Genomic DNA, 22,045 nt, shown 5'->3' with positions numbered 1-22,045 from the left:
TGTACATGTACACATCATTTCAACATGTATGAAAAAATAATATTTATTATTATATTTATTATTTATTAATTATTTTTTGTTTTATTACATTCAATGAAATCACATTTCACTATTAAAATAATTTAATATTTACATATGCAACCTTCATCAATAGCAAATCAGGCTGCACTTTGAAGCTTAATATGCTTGTCAAAGTTATGATCTCTAGAATTTGGAGTTGTGTTTATTGATTTCTCGTTTTTATTTTTGTATGCGGAAGCTGTGATTGGCTGGGCAGTTTCCGGCATGTGCTGAAAGTGAGCATTGTGATTGGCTCAGTTCATCAGTAGTCAACATCCTATCTAAAAGGGATCAGCTGTTCCATTTCCCCAATTACAGCTCCTTTCCTCAGTTCCTCCTGCTCCTCTCCTCGATTCCTCCACCTTCTTCCGGGGTAGGAGAGGAGGAGTAGGAAAGGAGGAGTAGCAAAAGTTTCTGGACGCAGCCATAGTCTTTGCTGTGTATTGTAGGTTTACCCTTGTGCTACGCGTTTCTCCTTTGTTACTATTGTTCTCTCTTTTTTGACCTTTGTTTGTTTACTGACCACAATTCTTGCCTTCTTCTTGTCTACCCTTTGATGTTGCCTGCATTGTGTGTGACCTCTGGACTGTTTGACCACCCTGGTATGTTTTGCCCTTACTACTGCTGTTTGCTTACTACCTGTTTGTGTGTGTGTGTGTCTACAGAGCTATTTTCTTAGCATTCTCTGCTCTAAAGCTAAAGATAGTTCATATATTTTATATTATATTTAAGAGATTTAACAGCTTAAGAGGCAGTTAAGCCACCACAGTTAGTTCGTGAGAGCAGGAGAATGTGAACGGTGAGTGCTGGTCTAGCCGGCCACTTCGTACCTAAACTGCATCATTTCCCTGTTGGGAGCTCCAAGACTTTTAGGCAGAAGTTACGCAAAAGTAATGTGCGTAAAAAATTACACACAAAAAACGTGTTACTAATTCAAAATTAATCATGTGTGTTAATGCTTTAATGTTGACAGCCATAAATAAAATATTTGCAGAAAGGTGAGGGGTGTACTCACCTCTGCAAGTGTAGTATGAATTATTCAGTATCCACTATGGATTTTGCAGTATTCAGTCAGACTGTGTAAAGTCAGATTTATCCACAGTGAATGAATAAATAAACACATGAAATCTAATCAATAAGAGTTATTGGGTTTATTTAAATACAGACTGGAAACACTGAGCACAGAAACCCCAACAAAACAGATTAGACCGTAAATGTGTAAAACATCTTTTACAAAATCTCCAATATAAAAATAAATCACTATAAAGAGGGGTTCTTCACGCAGAGCAAAAACTCCACTTTTCAACATCAGGAGAAGGAATAATAATACATCTACTGTGATTGCCTGGACTAGGAATTCTCTCAGAGGTGTGGCTGTCTGACATTATTATTATTTTACATTTCTAAATATATCTTTACCAGATCAACGAACAGCAATAAAGTTCTACCGTCAAAAAGAGGAACCCATACAGCACTCACACTTCTCCAACTGAACTCAGGTGAGCACTGAGAAGTGAATTAATCTCTAGGATTTGACAGGGGATACAAAACTTCTGAGGTCAAAGAAAAACATTTGTAAGCCTTTCGGAACTGTAAACAACCCGCAGAAGCCAACCTTCCAGGTTCAGCTGTGGTCATCAGAATCCAGCAGATGACACATTAAAAAGCATTTCAAAACATCTCACAAACAGTTCACTTAAACACATCTAACAGTGGTTTAATTCAGAGCGGAAACATATTTTACAGCAAGATCAACATGACTGCAAAACATTTTTACACATAATGCTAGGAGTTGATACTGACTTTACACATACATCAATCATAACAACATGTAAACCAGTTTCAGTACAATATATTATACCATTTAATATTTGTTGTTTTTATTAAGTGCTGTTAATTTAACAGTTACAAAATTCTATTTCTACTTTTAAATGCCAGCTGAGTTTATAAGGAAGTGCAGCACCCACATAATCCACAGCATCTAAAGCATCCACAATGTCTACCACTGTGTTCACAGTGTCCAGACTGTCTTTAGCACAGTGCCCACTGTATCCAAAGTATCCATCAAGTCCACAATGTCTACCGTCTCCACAGCATCTATCAATTCTCTTGTGTCCACCGAGTTCACAGCATCCACCAATCCCAGCAGCTGCCATGTCAGCTGCCTTGACCTTGTCAACTTAATTAGCCCTTTGGCCCAATGGACAAAGTGAATCCTGTGGACCCAATTGGCCCAGAAGACCCAGTGGTTACTGTGGAATCCTTGGCCACAGTGGATACTGTGAAAACAGTAGACCTAAAAAAAAGTGGACCTAATAAACCCTTTAGACCCAAGCTGGACCTAGCGGTGATCTGGTCAGTAGTATAGCTGAGTCTCAGTCAAGTTGGTGATCCAGGGTTTTTTGGTGTTCTTCTGAATGAGGGAACCCTGGCTGAGGCTGTAGCGCTCCTCTTTACACACTCGCACGCCCCGGTGTTTCAGCATTTCTCTGAAATAAACAGTTCGTCTGAAGAATCCACTCTAAAACACACACAGACACAGAAAAAAGATGTCATTAGAACAGTAGGAAAGCGAGGGAAAATCTAAAAGATCATCTACATGAAAACTTCATTATCATAAACACTGAAGAACATATTATTTAGCAACGTTAATATCAGTATTGAATTCAGTAGTAATAGCAATATTAATTTCAAAATTATCCATATTAATAATATTAACAATATATTAATATTCAGTAATAATACAATCATGGCATTAAGTGGCTTGTAATTAATGTCACAGACTCAGAACATCTGGATGACCCTGCTGCAGTGCACTGTGGGAAAGGAACATGTGTTAGCCTTGAACAAAGAGTACAGTAAGGTTATTCAGCTGAAGGTCATTTCCGCAGAGCAGGAGGGAGGAAGAGTCCAGAAGCAAAAAGGAAGGTATGATTAGACTTTTTAATCAGGGGAATGACCTTGATGTCTTTTTTGATTGTAAATGATGGAATCCAGAGTTTCTCTGACTGAATAATACAAAAATAAGCTTTTACTTGATCCAATTTTCTCTCTAAATGACCTCAAACTCACAACTGCACTCGCTTCTGTTTTTTACTTTTTGAACCTGGATTGAGTGTGAACATGCACCATTAACTCCCTGGAGAAACTAATACAATCAGCTAAAAAGCAAGATGTTCCTAAACATTTGATCAGTGAGTTAAAGTTCTGCAGAATCAGGGGAAAGAGAGAGAAAAAGAGAACCACAAAGAGCTACAGGTTAGAGAGAGAGAGAGAGAGAGAGAGAGAGAGAGAGAGAGAGAGAAAAAGGGGGACAGAGATAGAGAGAACTAAGTTTACCAAGAGCTCCTAAACAATCAGTTGAACACAGTCCGTCCTCAGTCCTCCTCCGTTAGCCGATTTGTCTCAGATGGCTGCACCTTCATCTCCGCCTTCTGAGACTTTGCCTCATACAGTTCCCGAGTACTCGCCCTCCGGAAGAACCCACACTGAGGATTCACACACAGCCAATCACACAATGAGAATTCACACAGCCAAAAACACAATGAGAATTCACAAACAGCCAATCACACAATGAGACTTCACACAGCCAATCACACCATGAGAATTCACACACAGCCAATCACACAATGAGAATTCACACACAGCCAATCACACAATAAGAATTCACACAGCCGATTACACAATGAGAATTCACACACAGCCAATCACACAATGAGAATTTACACACAGCCAATCACACAATGAGAATTTACACACAGCCAATCACACAATGAGAATTTACACACAGCCAATCACACAATGAGAATTCACACACAGCCAATCACACAATGAGAATTCACACACAGCCAATCACACATTGAGAATTCACACACAGCCAATCACACAATGAGAATTCACACACAGCCAATCACACAATGAGAATTCACACACAGCCAATCACACAATGAGAATTCACACAAGCCAATCACACAATGAGAATTTACACACAGCCAATCACACAATGAGAATTCACACACAGCCAATCACACATTGAGAATTCACACACAGCCAATCACACAATGAGAATTCACACACAGCCAATCACACAATGAGAATTCACACACAGCCAATCACACAATGAGAATTTACACACAGCCAATCACACAATGAGAATTTACACACAGCCAATCACACAATGAGAATTCACACACAGCCAATCACACATTGAGAATTCACACACAGCCAATCACACAATGAGAATTCACACACAGCCAATCACACAATGAGAATTCACACACAGCCAATCACACAATGAGAATTCACACAAGCCAATCACACAATGAGAATTCACAAAGCCAATCACACAATGAGAATTCACACAGCCAATCACTCAATGAGAATTCACACAGCCAATCACACAATGAGAATTCACACAGCCAATCACTCAATGAGAATTCACACAGCCAATCACACAATGAGAATTCACACAGCCAATCACACAATGAGAATTCACACAGCCAATCACACAATGAGAATTCACACAGCCAATCACTCAATGAGAATTCACACAGCCAATCACACAATGAGAATTCACACAGCCAATCACACAATGAGAATTCACACAGCCAATCACTCAATGAGAATTCACACAGCCAATCACACAATGAGAATTCACACAGCCAATCACACAATGAGAATTCACACAGCCAATCACACAATGAGAATTCACACAGCCAATCACTCAATGAGAATTCACACACAGCCAATCACACAATGAGAATTCACACACAGCCAATCACACAATGAGAATTCACACAGCCAATCACTCAATGAGAATTCACACAACCAATCACACAATGACAATTTACACACAGCCAATCACACAATGAGAATTCACACAGCCAATCACACAATGAGAATTCACACAGCCAATCACTCAATGAGAATTCACACAGCCAATCACACAATGAGAATTCACACAGCCAATCACTCAATGAGAATTCACACAGCCAATCACTCAATGAGAATTCCCACAGCCAATCACACAATGAGACTTCACACAGCCAATCACACAATGAGAATTCCCACAGCCAATCACTCAATGAGAATTCACACAGCCAATCACTCAATGAGAATTCACACACAGCCAATCACACAATGAGAATTCACAAACAGCCAATCACACAATGAGAATTCACACAGCCAATCACTCAATGAGAATTCACACAACCAATCACACAATGACAATTTACACACAGCCAATCACACAATGAGAATTCACACAGCCAATCACACAATGAGACTTCACACAGCCAATCACACAATGAGACTTCACACAGCCAATCACACAATGAGAATTCACACACAGCCAATCACACAATGAGAATTCACACAGCCAATCACTCAATGAGAATTCACACAGCCAATCACACAATGAGAATTCACACACAGCCAATCACACATTGAGAATTCACACACAGCCAATCACACAATGAGAATTCACACAGCCAATCACTCAATGAGAATTCACACAGCCGCACAATGTGTAAAGCTTGTACAGCTTTGTGCCCAAAGTGTCAAAATTGCCTTAACTCTCTTCACAGAACTTCACAGGTTGACACTGGAATCCACACCTCCACAGCTAAAATCTCAGATCTGGTGCATGTCAGAGACCTTGTTCAATAGGGTTAAGGTCTGGAGAAATACTTGGCCAGTCCATCACCTTTACCTTCCTCAGCAAGGCAGTTGTCATCTTGGAGGTGTGTTTGGAGTCATTATTATGCTTGAAAACTGCTAGAGGATCATGCTCTGCTTTAGAATGTCAGAATGGCAGCATGTATGCAGCGCCAGACCACGATACTACCACCACCATGCTTGACTGTAAGTAAGGGACAACTGTTATGGCACTTCTCACCAGGAAGCCACCACACATGCTGAACAACATCTGAGCCAAACAAGTTTATCTTGATCTCATTAGACTGAAAGACATGGTTCCAGTAATCCATGATCTTGGGCTGCTTGTCTTCAGCAAACTGTGAGCTTTCTTGTGCATTAGCTCAAGGAAGATACAGTTGATGACAAGGAACTCACACACAGTCAGTCACGAACTGAGGATTTACTCAGGGCCAATCATACACTGAGAATTTACACACAGCCAATAACACGCTGAAAATCCACACACAGCCAATTACACCCTGTGAATACACACACAGCCAATCACACCCTGTGAATACATACACAGCCAATCACACCCTGTGAATACACACACAGCCAATCACACCCTGTGAATACACGCACAGCCAATCACACCCTGTGAATACACGCACAGCCAATCACACCCTGTGAATACACACACAGCCAATCGCACCCTGTGAATACACGCACAGCCAATCACACCCTGTGAATACACACACAGCCAATCGCACCCTGTGAATACACACACAGCCAATCACACCCTGTGAATACACACACAGCCAATCACACCCTGTGAATACACATACAGCCAATCACACCCTGTGAATACACACACAGCCAATCACACCCTGTGAATACACATACAGCCAATCACACCCTGTGAATACACATACAGCCAATCACACCCTGTGAATACACACACAGCCAATCACACCCTGTGAATACACACACAGCCAATCACACCCTGTGAATACACGCACAGCCAATCACACCCTGTGAATACACACACAGCCAATCACACTCTGTGAATACACACACAGCCAATCACACTCTGTGAATACACACACAGCCAATCACACCCTGTGAATACACACACAGCCAATCACACCCTGTGAATACACACACAGCCAATCACACCCTGTGAATACACACACAGCCAATCACACCCTGTGAATACACACACAGCCAATCACACCCTGTGAATACACACACAGCCAATCACACCCTGTGAATACACACACAGCCAATCACACCCTGTGAATACACGCACAGCCAATCACACCCTGTGAATACACACACAGCCAATCACACCCTGTGAATACACACACAGCCAATCACGCACCGAAAAACAGAAATAACCATAAGCTCCACTCAGTTACAGAATTTGAATCTGCCATCACTAGGAGTCTGAATATTGTCCCATTTCTCATTCTGATGTCGGCACTTGATTGTCCTAAAGGTCTCCCTCTGACTGTGATTAATATTAATTACCGCCTTGTTAGTTCTGAGACTCCTCCCTATGATTGTGATTGGTTCTAATTTTGTTAATGCAGACCTTCCACAGAAGGAGAATGATGAGTCCTAGCAGGATGACACCAGCCAGCACAGACACAATGATGATCCACAGCGGAGCTTCATACAGCATCTCCTTCTGGCCTGCGGGGACCACTTCCACATAAAACTGACCAAAGAGAAAGGAAAAGCTGTCATAATCAAATATCTCATTAAATCTCAATGTGTCTCAAGAAATCTCACTGTAACAATCTAAGTGTATCATACTGTATCTGTTGGGACTAGAACCTGTGCTGGAAAACTGTTGTATGACCTTTGCCATCTTGGGTGGTGTACTCACTTTTGTGAGATAATGTATATCTCATGGTATCAGTATATTTATTGCATCTCAGTGTGTCAGAGTATCTTATTGTGTCTAAAAAGTATAATGTCTCGGGTTATCAGTACGTCAGTGTATCTCAGCGCATCTCACTGTATCTCATTACAGTATATAATTCAGTGTGGCTCAGTGTATTCCCATCTCAGGGATATATAACAGTAGAGAGAATTTTACTGTTCTTACGGTGGAGGAGGCGTTGTCCATTCTGATGGTGGGTTTATCAGTGATCAGCTGCAGTGTGGCCAGGACTTCGATACGTGTTTCTGAATCCCTGTAATCCTACAAACACACAAACACACTGCTCTTGGTCTGGAGCAACTGACACATGGTCCCGTTCATTTGCAGTGAGAAAGTACTTTTATTAGATGGTTTGTACATTTACAGAAGAATGTGGTAGGCCATCCTCAACTATTCAGCATTAAAAGGATAAGAAAGAAATGGTGTTGTGCCAAAATGTCAGACTCTGATGCATTTGCACACGCATCACGCAACAGTATGGGTACGACAGATTACACTTGTGACTCGTGTATCTAATGTAAATGTAGCCCTTATTTATAGACATGAATAAAAGAAAACAAGAGAAATCAGTGACCCTTTCCTGCTGCGTGATGCACATGCACTCAAAGGGGAGTTGAATTCTGGCAGGGATGCAGAACTCAACACAACACCAAAAAGGCAACTCACTGAACTAACTGCCAACATTCCACAATCCAGTCAGTATCAGTATAGAGAGATGCAGCCAGGGTGTAAATAACGGGGGTGACCCTCTTATTAGACGTGAACCCCTTCAAAGAGGTAAAAACAAGGGTTCGGGTGCATTCCAGCTGTTAAAGCCATGAACACATTGCAGCGTTCACTTTTTCAGGGCATTATGATGCATGCAGTTTGTTTAGTGCTGCTACTCTCTGATCAACGTTTACCGACCTGTCCCAAATCACACCCTGCTCCCTGCACTGCTCCTAAAGGGTCTGGAGACTCAAAAGCACGCAGTACTATTGGACGAGAGTTCTACAAGAGCGTGTGGTTTTAAAGAGGCATGCTTTTTAAAGACAGACAATTTCTCCACATACAGCCCCCACGCTCTGTAAGCTGTCTTCAGTAAACTCCTCTTCCAAAGATTTTAAATTTACCATTCCACCTTAAACAAAGGTGGAACATAAGATTCATAAAAGAATCCAGGTGTAGTTTTATGTGGACTGTTTATACTGTCTGCACAACATTAACTGAAACATATAAAACTCTTAAAGCACCTAACATCTACTACAGGTGCAATGTAACATGTTAGCCATTTTAAGGTGGAATTAAAAATGTGAATATTAAATTATAAATTTATACTCTGGTGGCTTTAGTAGTGAGGTATTAGGTACGCCTATATGAGTAGCTCTACAGTAAACTCAGATCTGATATCTGCATATGTAAGACTTTTTAAGACGTTGTAATACAGTTTTCAAAACAACAAAAATACCAATATTACAGACTTTACATTAAGTTTATGATTATAGTATTTTTAACAAACCAATATTTTAAACAAAACTAACTTGTTTAAAATATTTTAGAAATATTTTAAATAATTAAAATATAAAAGCAAATTTGTGTTTACAGTCTGTAATATTTCAAAAGAAAAACTTAGAAAAAACAGATTACAGACATTTTAAGACAAAGTAAGGCCTTATTTTTAGAGAAAGTAGGTATAGTATATACTTTTTGGTCCAGTTGGTTTCACTCTGCAGTTTACTACAATGTGGTCTCTCTATACTTCATATTAATTGGTTTGTGGAATGTTAGTTATGAGTTAGGCGAGTTGCTTTGCCAGGTGTTGTGATGAATTCTACCTCTCTGTCAGAATCTGACTCCCCTTTGTGTACGTGCTCCCCCCATCAATCATTGAGGGTAACCCTCATTTTTAAATGTAGCCGAGCTTACATAAAATTAAAGGGATTGAAACTTAAGTTTAAATTATAAAAACAAGCAAACAATGTAAGATTTAATTAAGAAAAAATTAACTAATTCAAAATAAAAGGATATGCAAACAGGCTAAAATGTAGAGCAAAAAAACAAAGAGATAAATATGTAGAATAATGAAATAAAAACAGTTTAAAAAATAAAGGAACTAAAATAACCACAATTATAAAAAAAAGTAAATGATGGAACTAAAATAAATAATATATAATAATAATAATAATAATAATAATAAGTAAAAAAAAGTAAAAAATATATAAAAAAGGAAGACAATAAATGAAATAAAAATGTAAAAGGCCAAAAGTAAAAGCAGTAACAAAACAAATAAAACGATGAAATGAATAATATAAATAAAATATAAGGGCTAAATGGTAAAACATAAAATTAGATTAATAAAAAGACAAAATAATTAAAATAAATGACACATTAAAATAAAAACTCTACTAAAACAGGTACAGCTGTCTGAAGGTTGTTAAATATTAAAAGTTTAAAATGGTTTAGTGACATCATTTGATTTAGTGAGTTTTAGTGACTTCCAGCTCGCTGATTCTCTGTAGCTAAAAGCACATTTTCCCAGTTCAGTAAAAACAGCTGATCCAATCAGTAGAGCGGGTCTGATAATTACTGGTGTTTATAGAAATCATGGATGAGATATAAGATGGCATTATATATTATATAAAGCCAGTGTGTTTTCCGTCGAGCTGCTAGTGAGGACCAGCCTATTTTGTGGTACAGTTTGCAGTGGTGAGTAGTGTAAAGGTTACCAGTAATGAACCTTAGAGCAGAATCATATACTGAGTCCAGAGGTTTCAGGGTACTGGCAGACGCCTGCCTATAAATTACATCAGCATAGTCCAACACTGACAGTAAAGTGGCCTCTACCACTCTTTTTCTAGCAAACATAGGCAGACAAGATTAATTACAGTAAAGGAAACCCAGTCTCTGTCTGCACCTAATGACTAAATTATTTATATGAGTTTTAAATGAGAGTTTTTCATCCAGCCTGATGTCAAGATACTTCTACTCTGTGACTCGCTCAATGTTGGATCCTGTCAGGGTTCTGATAGTCCAAGTATTCAAATAATATTTGGAGCTCTGTAGAACTACTTATGATTGTATAAAGCAGTCTTTATATGTTAGCAATAATTTCACACATCAAGAAAACTACTGACAGATGTAGAGTTTTGGAAGACCTATGTTGTATCATGTACAGGTCTAGTTTGTGTATAGTAGCAACCAATTGTATTGTGTTTGTTTTTGCAGGATTAGCTGTTAGATTTGCTATATAATATATTGTTTATGAAATCTGATGATAAAGGTTATTGTGTGATATGTGCTACATTAGCTAGTGTAATGAATGTATTATTTTACAGTGTTAAAACAATGCTTTGTCCAGATTTCCAGGTGTGAGAATGACTTAACAATGACAGAGGGTAATAATGATGCTAGACTCTGGTCAGTTTGCCCCATCTTCTCTCCTTCTCTTGTTGACATTTTTGCAAGAGCAGAAGAGACAGGATTGATTGGAGAGGGGACAGGTGATCAGGAGGAAGGGACAGAGATTTAAAAGATAGACTTTGATGATCTCTTCAATGGTGATAATGAGGATTATAATTATTAGTCCAACACTATACTAATACTTTATTTTTAGTACATTGTTGGATTTTATCATCAATTAGTTCTGCAGCTAATTAAATTTTTCATCCTGGTACCTGTCAGACTTTTCATAATGTGAATATAATGTATAATGTGAAAACATACAGGTGACCATAACATTTTCTGCTAATCTTTGATATTTTTGTCCCAGAATTGAGTCAAAATGTGTCAAAAACCTAAAAATAACCATTCTATTGAATTCCATGGCCCAAAATTGTATGGAAAAGTGTGCTTATTTGTCTTTATAGGTTTTAACTTAAGGAGCTATGCCAATTTCATCATCCTTTTTTTCCAGTTCAGAATTAGCATAGTCGCATTAAAGGGTTAAATTTAAAGGTTCAAAGGTTAAGAAAAAACAGGTGGGGAAAAAAAATCCACTATGTGCTCGCGGATCCCTGTTTCCATCTAGACTACTTTTGCTGCAGAATCTACAAAGAGTAGGTACCTCACGATTGTGTGTGTGTGTGTGTGTAGGTGTGTGCGTGTAGAATAACCTCCAGCATGGTGCTGTTCCACAGCCGAGCGCGCACCATGAGCACAGTGGTGGAGGTCATGTTGAGCAGTGGGCAGCTGAAGGTCTGACACTTTGCTCCTCCTCCTGACCTACAACTCTGCAGGACACACACACACACACACACACACATATATATATATATATATATAACTGTAACTAAAGTCAGTCAGTGGGGGCAGACAGTCAGTCATGAGTAAATCTGGTTGCCTAGCAACTAAAACACTGAGAAATGCCTGAGGAGGATGGGTGGACGGGTGGACTGACCAGCTGGACTCTTCTCCGCCGCATGCTCTGTGAGTTCAGAGCTGCCTGAGCTTCTGGATAGACAACAGCAGAGCCTTCATCACTTCTCCTCCTCCTTTGAATAGAATTACGCTCAGAGACCTACACACACCCACACACCATTTCCAGATTAATATATGTAAATAAGCAAAATGTCTGAAACTATTGCTTACATATAAATATTTACATTAATAAAACATTTTTGGTAAATCTCTTTGTGTGTATGCATGTGTGATTGTGTGTGTGGTCAGAAATCTGTGGGGACTCACCAGTAAGTTAAGTGGGTTGACTATGTTCTCTGCTGGTCTGCAAAAAGACACTGATGTTCCTGATCTGACCTGAATCTCTGCCAGGTACAGCAGCCACTTCTCATTCTCCACCTCATATGGCCATTCAAATCCAACCTGAAGAAAACCCAGAGAGCCCAGAGGCCTCCCATTCAAAGTCACCTACACACACACACACACACACACGTTTAGTAACGAATTACATTTACTCACATTACTGTAATTAAGTAGATTTAATGAGTAATTTGTCATTTTTAAAGTAGTTTTTAAAATAGTTAATTTTACTTTTACTCAAGAACATTTTGTCACAAAATTTGATTTGTTCCGTATTTTCATAAATGTCCAATCCACATGTCTGACACTCACATCCAGCTCCTCTGTGCTGCTGCAGCACAGACACACACACACACACACACACACACACACACACACACCGGAGCTGCTCTAAAACCCCGCGCCTTTTTAAATCTCCACTACAGACAGTAAGTACTCTGCGATATCGCCACAAAAATACAGGCATGGGTGGAAAGAGGGGGTCAGTAGAGATGATTATAAGTTAAATTGTTAAACGTGTCGGGCAAGTGTTTTTGGTGGCGCGCGGTGGCTCTATGATACCAGATGGGTCAGGAGAGCAACACTATCTCACTGCCCGAGCATCAGTCTCACAGTCCTTCATTCCCCACTCATCTCCTGAGACTGATATTTTACAGGTAATTATGGTATTATCTGGTTGTGATTTTGCCAGAAGATGCCAGTGCATGGGGCAGAGCTTATTTTAATAGACTTAATATTGTGGTTTGATCGATTAGTATGTTGAGTTTTGTCGAAAGAATGATTATATATATTAGTATTTAGTATTTATTTATTTAGAAGGGGACAGTGCATTTTCATAAAACACATGATTATACATAGTTAAAAAAGCCAGAATTAGCCAGAAGGCTAATTTTCATCTGTAGTCCCCAGGCCACGATGTAAAAAGGCAAGAAGAAATTTAAAAGAGAAAAGACACAAGATAGAATTACAATTTAAGAAAAAGAGAGTAAGAAGAAAAGGACAAACTACCATACAGTATAATACAGAAAAAAAAAAAAAAAAAAAAAAAAAAGACAAAGATTTATCATATCACTAAAACAACACAACAGGCTTATATTTTAATGTTGGCAACTATAGTTATTAATAAGCCACATTTTCAGTTTTTTTGTGAAGTTCTTATATGTTGTGAGCAACTTAACCTCCTCAGGTACTGAGTTCCACACGCTTGCACTCCTTACAGACCAGGCCGATTTACCAAAAGTGCTTCTGCGCAACGGAATGTTGCAGTCACCTCTGACAGATCCTCGGGTGACACGCTCAAGGCTATTTCTTTGGCTGATAAAGTCTGCCAGAGGATCTGCAGCCAATTTATGCAGTACTTTATAGATCAATTTTAGGTCTGCAAATGTGTGAAGACTGTCCCAATCCAAAAAATTGTATTTTTTTAAAATTGCACAGTGATGATGGTACCTGGGTTTTTTATCCATTACTTTAATTACTTGCTTGTACAAGATTTCCAACGGTTTTTTTGAACTTTGACAAGCCTGGGACCAACTGGTTATGCAATAATTAAAATGGCTAAAAATCATTGAATGCACATACCTTTTTGCAGCTTCAGTTGACATATTATTGCGAATCGCACGAAAGTTTGCGAGATTAAACTTTACTGTTTTACACAATTTTCCGATATGGGCTTTAAAGGAGAGCTCTGAATCTATTATTAACCCCAGATATTTATATTGGTTAACAATTTGTAATCGTTCTCCATTAACATGGATATCAGGGTCAGATGATACTCTGTTTGTTTTAGTGAAATACATGCCTACAGTTTTCGAAGTGTTTAGCTCCAAACAGCATTTCTGCATCCAAGTTGTAACACATGACATTGTTTTTATGAGTTTGGCCGCAACAATGTCTTTGGTGTGTCCATGTACAAAAAAAACCGTATCATCTGCATACATAAGGCATTCGGCTTCCGAACAGACTGTGGGCAAATCGTTAATGTAAAGGCTAAATAAAAGGGGTCCTAAAATTGACCCCTGAGGAACTCCAGAGGTAAGCCTAAGAAAGTCAGATCTACAGTTATTAACCGATACAGATTGAAATCGATCAGTCAGATATGATTCAATCCAGGTCACAGCATTTTGAGAAAAGTTAAATTTTAAGAGCTTGTTAAGAAGATTTACTGTATCAAATGCTTTTCTAAGGTCCAAAAACACCGCCCCTACAACTCCACCCTTATCGAGAAAATATTTAATTTTTTCAATAAAGAGGCATGTAGCCATTTCAGTGGAATACTTAGATCTAAAACCAAACTGCATGGGATGAAGAGAGGGGGAGCTGTTGTTTAAATAATGGACAATCTGCTTTGCCACCCATTTTTCTGCTAATTTAGAAATGACTGGTAGAATACTTATTGGACGGTAGTTAATTAGAGAAGTTGATTCACCAGATTTAAAGATGGGGGTGACAATAGCAGATTTCCAGGCCTTTGGAAAGCAGTGCGATGAGATTGAGAGATTAATGATTGAGGCAATAGGAGCGGCAAGAGCTGGGCCGAGATCTTTAAGCATGTTCGGGTCCATTCCAAAAACATCCTTTGCTCTAGATGACTTAAGTGATTGGATTAAATTAATAACTTTAGTTTCAGTAATATTTGTAATGGTAAACGACTGCGTTTCAGACAATGTGGGGTATTCCCTCCTTTGTTTAACTGTAAACTTATCAGAAATTTCTGACACAGACTCAATAAAGTAATTGTTAAAGGCATCAGCCATCAATTGAGGCTTTGTCAAAATAATTCCATTTAAGTTAATTTGCCCTGGTTTTGATTTATTTTTGTTTTGGGATTCACCCAAAAGTTTTTTAATATAGTTCCAGGTTATTTTAGAATTCCCTCTCGCACTATTCAAGACGGTAATAAAGAAGTCAGCTTTAGATTTTCTTATTTCTTTCACTACCCTATTTCTCAATGAAATAAATTGATGTCTGCTGTGTCCTAATTTATTTGCCAACTTCAAAGAGTGATCTCGTTCTTTCATTAGTTGTAGAATAGATGTATTTAGCCAAGGAATGCTGTTCTTTTTAGCTTTTAGTTTAATTGACCTTGTAAATCGTTTAATAATTTCTTGTATTTTGTTGGCCATATTAGAACAATCCATATCTAAATTTTTGCCAGTGAGCAGTTCATCCCAATTAACTTCATTTATTGAGTCTTGGAAATTTTGTTGTTCCTGTCTTGGTATCCCATAAAATTCAGTACCAGCCAAGGGTTTAAAACGTCTTTTGTTTAATTTTCTTGTGACCATTATAAGATTGTGATCAGACATTCCTGTAAGCATATTGTATGACTTCAATATCCTTTCTGGCATATTAGTGAAAGCTAAATCAATCTGGGTGCTGGTTGAGTTTGTAATTCTTGTAGGGCCATTGATTACCTGAGTCATGTCCATATCATCCATAACCTTTTTCAAATTTTTCCTAAGTTTATTAACTTCCCAATTAACATTTAAGTCGCCCATTATTATTACCTCTTTTGCAAGGTTAAGTTGTTTTAAAAGGCCTTTCAGCTTTTCGAAAAATTCCACACTTGAAGAAGGAGGCCTATAGATAACTACAAGAGTAAAGGACATTTGTTGTGACAAGGTAACAGTTAATGCAACATGTTCTAATCCAATCTCATCTGAAACATGTATCTCATTACAATTAAAAGTATTCTTGGCATAAATCAGAACACCTCCTCCCTTAGAACCCTGTCTATCTTTTCTGAAAATGTTATATCCAGGTACAGATAGTATCGCTGAAGGCGAATATTCACAAAGCCAAGTCTCAGATAAGCAAAGAAAATCAATATTAGAGTCAGTAAGAAGATGGTGGACCTGGTCACTTTTCGATAGAATACTTCGTATATTTAAGTGTGCACAAAGAATGCCCTTTGGCTTATGTGTTGAGTCCCATATTAATTTAGAGTTATTAACAGTTTGAAGCACCCTAAGCTTTCGATGTTTTAATATTGCAGGATTTGGCAGCCTTCTGTTTCTTTTATTGACAATGTTTGCAGGCAGCTTTACACTGCTTTCTTCCACAAATGGAGACCCAGCTAGAGGTGAAGGCCCAGCTAGCATAGGTGAGGACCCAGCTAGCACAGATGAAGGCCCAGCTTGCATAGATGAAGATCCAGCTAGCATAGGTGAAGGCCCAGCTGGCATAAATGAAGGCCCACTTGGTATAGGTGAAGACCCAGCTGACATAGGTGAAAGCCCAGCTGGCATAGATGAAGGTCCAACTGGCATAGGTAAAGGTCCAACTAACATAGATGAAGGTCCAACTGGCATAAGTGAAGGCCCAGTTAGCATAAGTGAAGGCCCAGCTAGCACAGATGAGGGCCCAACTGGCAGTGATGGAAATCCAGATAACAGTGGTGCAAGCAGTGGAAGTCTACCAGCTAACATGAGTGAAGGCCCAGTTGTTAGTAGTGAGGGTAAAGTCCCAACAAGCATAAGTGGAATCCCAGCTAGCAATGATGTTGACCCAGGTAGCATTGGTCTTGGTCCAGCTAGCAATGGTATTGGTCCAGCCATTAAATATGGCAATTTAAAGAACAAATCTAAATAAAGTATATATTAAATTCTTATATATTTTCCACAATGTCTCCGGGAGATTACTGGACACGGTAGTCCTCACAAAAATATAAACATTTCAACACAAAATACACAGAAATCTGTAATAAATAAATAAATAAATAAAAAATAAAATTTGTTAGATTAAAAATGTGTGTACAAATTTCTATTTATTTTGTGTCAAAATGTTTATATTTTTTAGGAATACAGTGTCCAGTGATCATTACAAAATATATAATAGTAAGTGGGGTTTAACTGTTTGGATGACCTGATTTCCTTTCAGCCGATAAGAAAGGCACCAGCAAATACTGTTCAATTTAAGTAAAAATGATCCCATGGTTCAAAGAGTGTCCCTGTAGTTATTCTGAACATTAAACAATCTGCTTGACTGTTAAAAACATGTAAATAGCAGTTAAAACATAGCAATGGCAAGTTAAAAAAATAATAATGAACTTTAAAACTATAAAAATATGGTTCATAGTTGCCTATATGACCATAACTTTCTAACAGTAAAGAAAAAAAAATGGATTATAGAAACATATGCCACTTGTTCAAATGTTTTATGGGGTGGTCTGAACAAATACTGCCTGAACGATCCAAATTATTATGTTATTGTATTATTATATTAATTTAAAACAAATTTATTTATGATTTGTTGTACTTTTTTACATCAAATAATTAAATGTAACTATGTAACTTTTACTCAAAGTACATTTTACAGTTTTTTTCAATTGGTTTGGCTCATTTATAACTCATTTTAATAACATGGACAAACCCCCAAACTAACTTTCAGTTCCTCACAACAGAATGGCATTTCTCGTTGCTTTCATCACATTTCAAATGCTTTGTACATGTCTCAAGCACTTAGTACATCTTTGCAAATGGTTATGTACAAGTAGCCTACACTTCACACAATCATCCTACATTTAGTACATTTTCCAAAAGAATGCATCTTGTTGGTCTATCCCAATTAGTTGATTCTCAGTGTAATGGTTGTTCTCTCCAAAACATGTCAGCACAATTTCATCATATAAGTCATCATCTGCAGAACAGTCTGCTCAATTCTCAAAATGAGTTAAGAAATTGTAATACAATACAGAACACATATTTTGGAACATTTCATAAATTCATGTCAATCAGGTGAGTAGGTAACAGATGAAAGCAGGTTTTGATGAGGAGGAGTGTCCCACATTACAGGTGACCAATCCATCAGTTTGTTACCTGACAGGTGTTGCCTATGATTCTGAATGCTGGCTTTGCTGTATATATACAGCTTGGCCTGGTGCTAGTACTTTGATGCTAGTCCTGTGATGATATAACAGGCAATCAGTGTAGAGGATGGCACAGAGTAGTCAGAATGTTACTGTATTGCATTTGTGATGCTTAACTGTTTTTTTGTTTTGTTTTTGCAGGTTGCTGTATTTTGTATACATAGTATATTTGATACATTTTCCTTTGTATTTTTCTTTTATTTTCTACCTACATTAATGTGTACAAAACTCATTCTCCGCAGAATGAGTGCAGTGTGTGGTGTGAAAATTGTATTCCTTTAGCTAGACCTCTGCCATAAAGACAAAACATCTAAGCATTTTGACTTGCAGTACTTACACAATGCCGAGGTCAATGTATTTTGGGGGCACTGATGATTTGTGTGAGAAAGGAAATTAGTTTTGACACATGGGTAAACTGTTTTTGGAGCGATATGAGCAGTGATGAGGATCCGTGTAGTTGTGCTGCACCTTTCAGTTTATTTTGACAGAAGGAGGAAATGAATGAAAATGTGCCAAAGCAATTGAGAAGGATCTATGCCATTTTTATGGTACTGACTATTTATATGGGAGAGGGACTTCATTTTGAAGCAATAATGAATGTTTTGGGAGACATATGACATTTTGCTGGTTATCTGAAGTGTTGTGAAGAACTGTAAGTCTGTTTGGCCAATTTACCTTATAGTTATAGGAATGTCATCTCAGGTTCAAGAAATGAGCCAAAAACTGCAAACTGAGTACTTTTTTACTTTTACTCAAGTAGATTTTTAGATGGATACTTTTACTTTTACTTGAGTAGATTTTTAGATGGATACTTTTACTTTTACTTGAGTAGATTTTTAGATGGATACTTTTACTTTTACTTGAGTAGATTTTTAGATGGATACTTTTACTTTTACTCAAGTAGATTTTTAGATGGATACTTTTACTTTTACTTGAGTAGATTTTTAGATGGATACTTTTACTTTTACTCAAGTAGATTTTTAGATGGATACTTTTACTTTTACTTGAGTAGATTTTTAGATGGATACTTTTACTTTTACTTGAGTAGATTTTTAGCAAAGTAAAGGTGCTTTTACTTAATTACAATTTTCAGTACTTTTTCCATCTCTGACTGTGAGTGATGACACTGATCACTCTTGATCAGTTTTAGTGATCAATGTTTCTGCAGGTACTCACTGTAAAGGTAAACTCCACTGGGCTGCCAATGTCTGCAGTGCTCTTCATCGCTGACTCCCCCACCACCTCCCCACTAAACTCCACCCTCACACTGTGAGGCATTCTGGGAAGAAACACACATACTTTAAACATTTGCAGTTAGCAGTAGCAGTTAGTGCTTCCTGATCTGGTCTATTAAAGATTAGTGAACAGCTCCACATGGTCTGAGGAGAGACCAGGTGAAACTTCTATTATACCAAAATACAGTGGCTTGCAAAAGTATTCATACCCCTTGAACTTTTCCACATTTTGTCACTGTACAACCACAAACTTAAATGTATTTTATTGAGATTTTAGGTGATAGACAAACACAAAGTATTGCATAAATGTGAAGTGGAACAAAATGATTTAAAAGGTTAATCAAATAAAAATCTGAAAAGTGTGACATGCAAAAGTATATAGTACTTAGTAGAGCCATATTTCACTGCAATTACAACTGTAAGTCTTTTGGGGTGTGTCATTACCAGCTTTGCACATCTAGAGACTGAGATTGTTGCTCATTCTTCTTTATAAAACAGCTTAACCTCAGTTAGGTTGGATGGAGAACATCTGTAAACAGCAATTTTCATGTCTTGCCACAGAAGCTCAATGCAATTTAAGACTGGGCCATTCTAATATTCTAACATAAATACTCTTTGATCTAAATCATTCTACTGTAGCTCTGACTGTATGTTTAGGGTCATTGTCTTGCTGGAAGGTAAATCTCCTTCCCAGTCTCCTCTCCTTGCTCGATTTGTCAGTTTGGGTGAATGTTCATGTCTTGGTAGGTTTGCAGTTGTAGAATCAATTCTCCATTTTTGGATGATGGATTGTACAGTGCTCCATGGGATGCTCAAGGCTTGGAATATGTTTTATCTCTGACCTGTCTGGTGAGTCCTTGGTCTTCATGATGCTGTTCGTTCACTAGTGTTCTTTAACAAACTTAGAGTACCGTATTTTTCGGGCTATAAGGCGCACTTAAAATACTTATTTTTTCCCAAAAATCGTCATTGCGCCTTATAATGCAGTGCGCCTTGTGTATGGATTTTGCTTGTGTTTACTGACCTCGATTTTATGTGGTACACGGCGCTCTGTTGTGCAGAATTCCTCACCCACGCCAGAAAAAGATCCCCCTCTTGGGCTAGCGCGCGGTTACCTTTGACTGCCGTACTGCCTCTCGGCTGTGGTTCAGGGTAGCTAGTTTCCACTGTAGCTCCGTGGCCAGAACAAGGTGCCGGTAAACTTTCCTTTCCACCCGTTCTGGGGTAATAGCACAAACTGTTTCTTTTTAGCGCCCACTTCTAAGTAAAGTTAACCTCTTAACACGCGCTGGCCCACCGGCGGGCCAGAAATATTTCATAACTGGCTGTGTTTCTGAATAGTTATGAACAGTTACAGGTTCAATATAGACATCCAATATACCATTTTAAAGCTTAGAATCTCTGCTTTTGAGCTATTTAGCCTATTTAGCGGAATATCCTTTCAGAAAATAAACATTTAGGGCGAAATATGCCTTGGTTATGATTTTAATAATTCATAACTCTCATATTTGCATTTATCGTTCGTCCATATTTCATCGAATGCGGTCATGTCATACACCATTCGAACCGTCTGGCTCTCCGGATTCCAGAACTGTGCTTTTACTGTAGGATGTATGTTTCATGAATTAGAGCTGCGTCAGAGCGCATGTTTCCAGTAATAAAAGGCTCTCCTTTTGTCCTGGGGTAACCTCCGGTCACTGCCGCCACCCCCCGAACACACACCCGCGCTCAGCCACAGGTCCTACCTTCAAAACGCGTCCAGACTAAAGAGAATCCATCAATCCAGTCTCCTGTAATCCACAGTTATATCCAAACAGCGCTGGAAATCACTTCATCCAGAAATGAAACTTATCCAATCTTTATCTCTGTTTTAAAACCGTTTTATTCACCGAATTCGGCACAACACGCTATTACAGTCAGAAGCCTCGCGGAGTAATACGTACTTGCTGTGCTTCAACATAATATTATGGTCTGTCGGAGCGTTGCGGCTACCGTTGTCAGGAGCGTCGCGGAGTAATCCGTACTTGCTGTGCTTCAACATAATATTATGGTCTGTCGGAGCGTTGCGGCTACCGTTGTCAGGAGCGTCGCGGAGTAATACGTACTTGCTGTGCTTCAACATAATATTATGGTCTGTCGGAGCGTTGCGGCTACCGTTGTCAGGAGCGTCGCGGAGTAATACGTACTTGCTGTGCTTCAACATAATATTATGGTCTGTCGGAGCGTTGCGGCTACCGTTGTCAGGAGCGTCGCGGAGTAATACGTACTTGCTGTGCTTCAACATAATATTTTGGTCTGTCGGAGCGTTGCGGCTAAGTTTAATTTAGTGCGCCTTATAATCCAGTGCGCCTTGTGTATGGACTAACACTAAAAATAGACCGTTCACTCATCGTGCGCCTTATAATACGGTGCGCCTTATAGTCCGAAAAATACGGTAAATACAGAATATTTTTGCCTGTCACACTTTTCAGATTTTGATTTGGGAAAGGTTGGGTTTAATGGTAAAATGTCAGGTTAAATGATAAAAGATTGGGTTTAATGGTACAATGTTTGGTTAAATGG

At 38.4% G+C, this 22,045-nt stretch overlaps 1 protein-coding gene across 3 annotated transcripts in view; it reads right to left on the bottom strand.

Moving 5' to 3' along the window:
- Window positions 1-1,196: 1,196 nt before the first annotated feature.
- The window catches only part of itga3a (integrin, alpha 3a), a 75,648-nt gene continuing 54,799 nt past the window's right edge, over window positions 1,197-22,045 (bottom strand). For 2 of the 3 annotated variants that reach the window (XM_049468028.1, XM_049468031.1), the window contains exons 19-25: window positions 19,425-19,527; window positions 12,308-12,487; window positions 12,021-12,140; window positions 11,737-11,853; window positions 7,811-7,906; window positions 7,292-7,417; window positions 1,197-2,581 (exon numbers count right to left, since the gene is read on the bottom strand). In XM_049468028.1, coding sequence (XP_049323985.1) covers window positions 2,417-2,581; window positions 7,292-7,417; window positions 7,811-7,906; window positions 11,737-11,853; window positions 12,021-12,140; window positions 12,308-12,487; window positions 19,425-19,527 — 907 coding nt within the window. In that variant the 3' untranslated portion in view covers window positions 1,197-2,416. Of the gene's footprint in view, window positions 2,582-3,399; window positions 3,549-7,291; window positions 7,418-7,810; window positions 7,907-11,736; window positions 11,854-12,020; window positions 12,141-12,307; window positions 12,488-19,424; window positions 19,528-22,045 lie in introns of all 3 variants that reach the window. The other variant, XM_049468030.1, reaches the window with a different exon arrangement.

Source organism: Astyanax mexicanus, chromosome 19, assembly GCF_023375975.1.
Source record: "Astyanax mexicanus isolate ESR-SI-001 chromosome 19, AstMex3_surface, whole genome shotgun sequence".
Classification (NCBI taxonomy): Eukaryota; Metazoa; Chordata; class Actinopteri; order Characiformes; family Acestrorhamphidae; genus Astyanax; species Astyanax mexicanus.
This window is presented reverse-complemented; position numbering and strand designations above follow the sequence as displayed.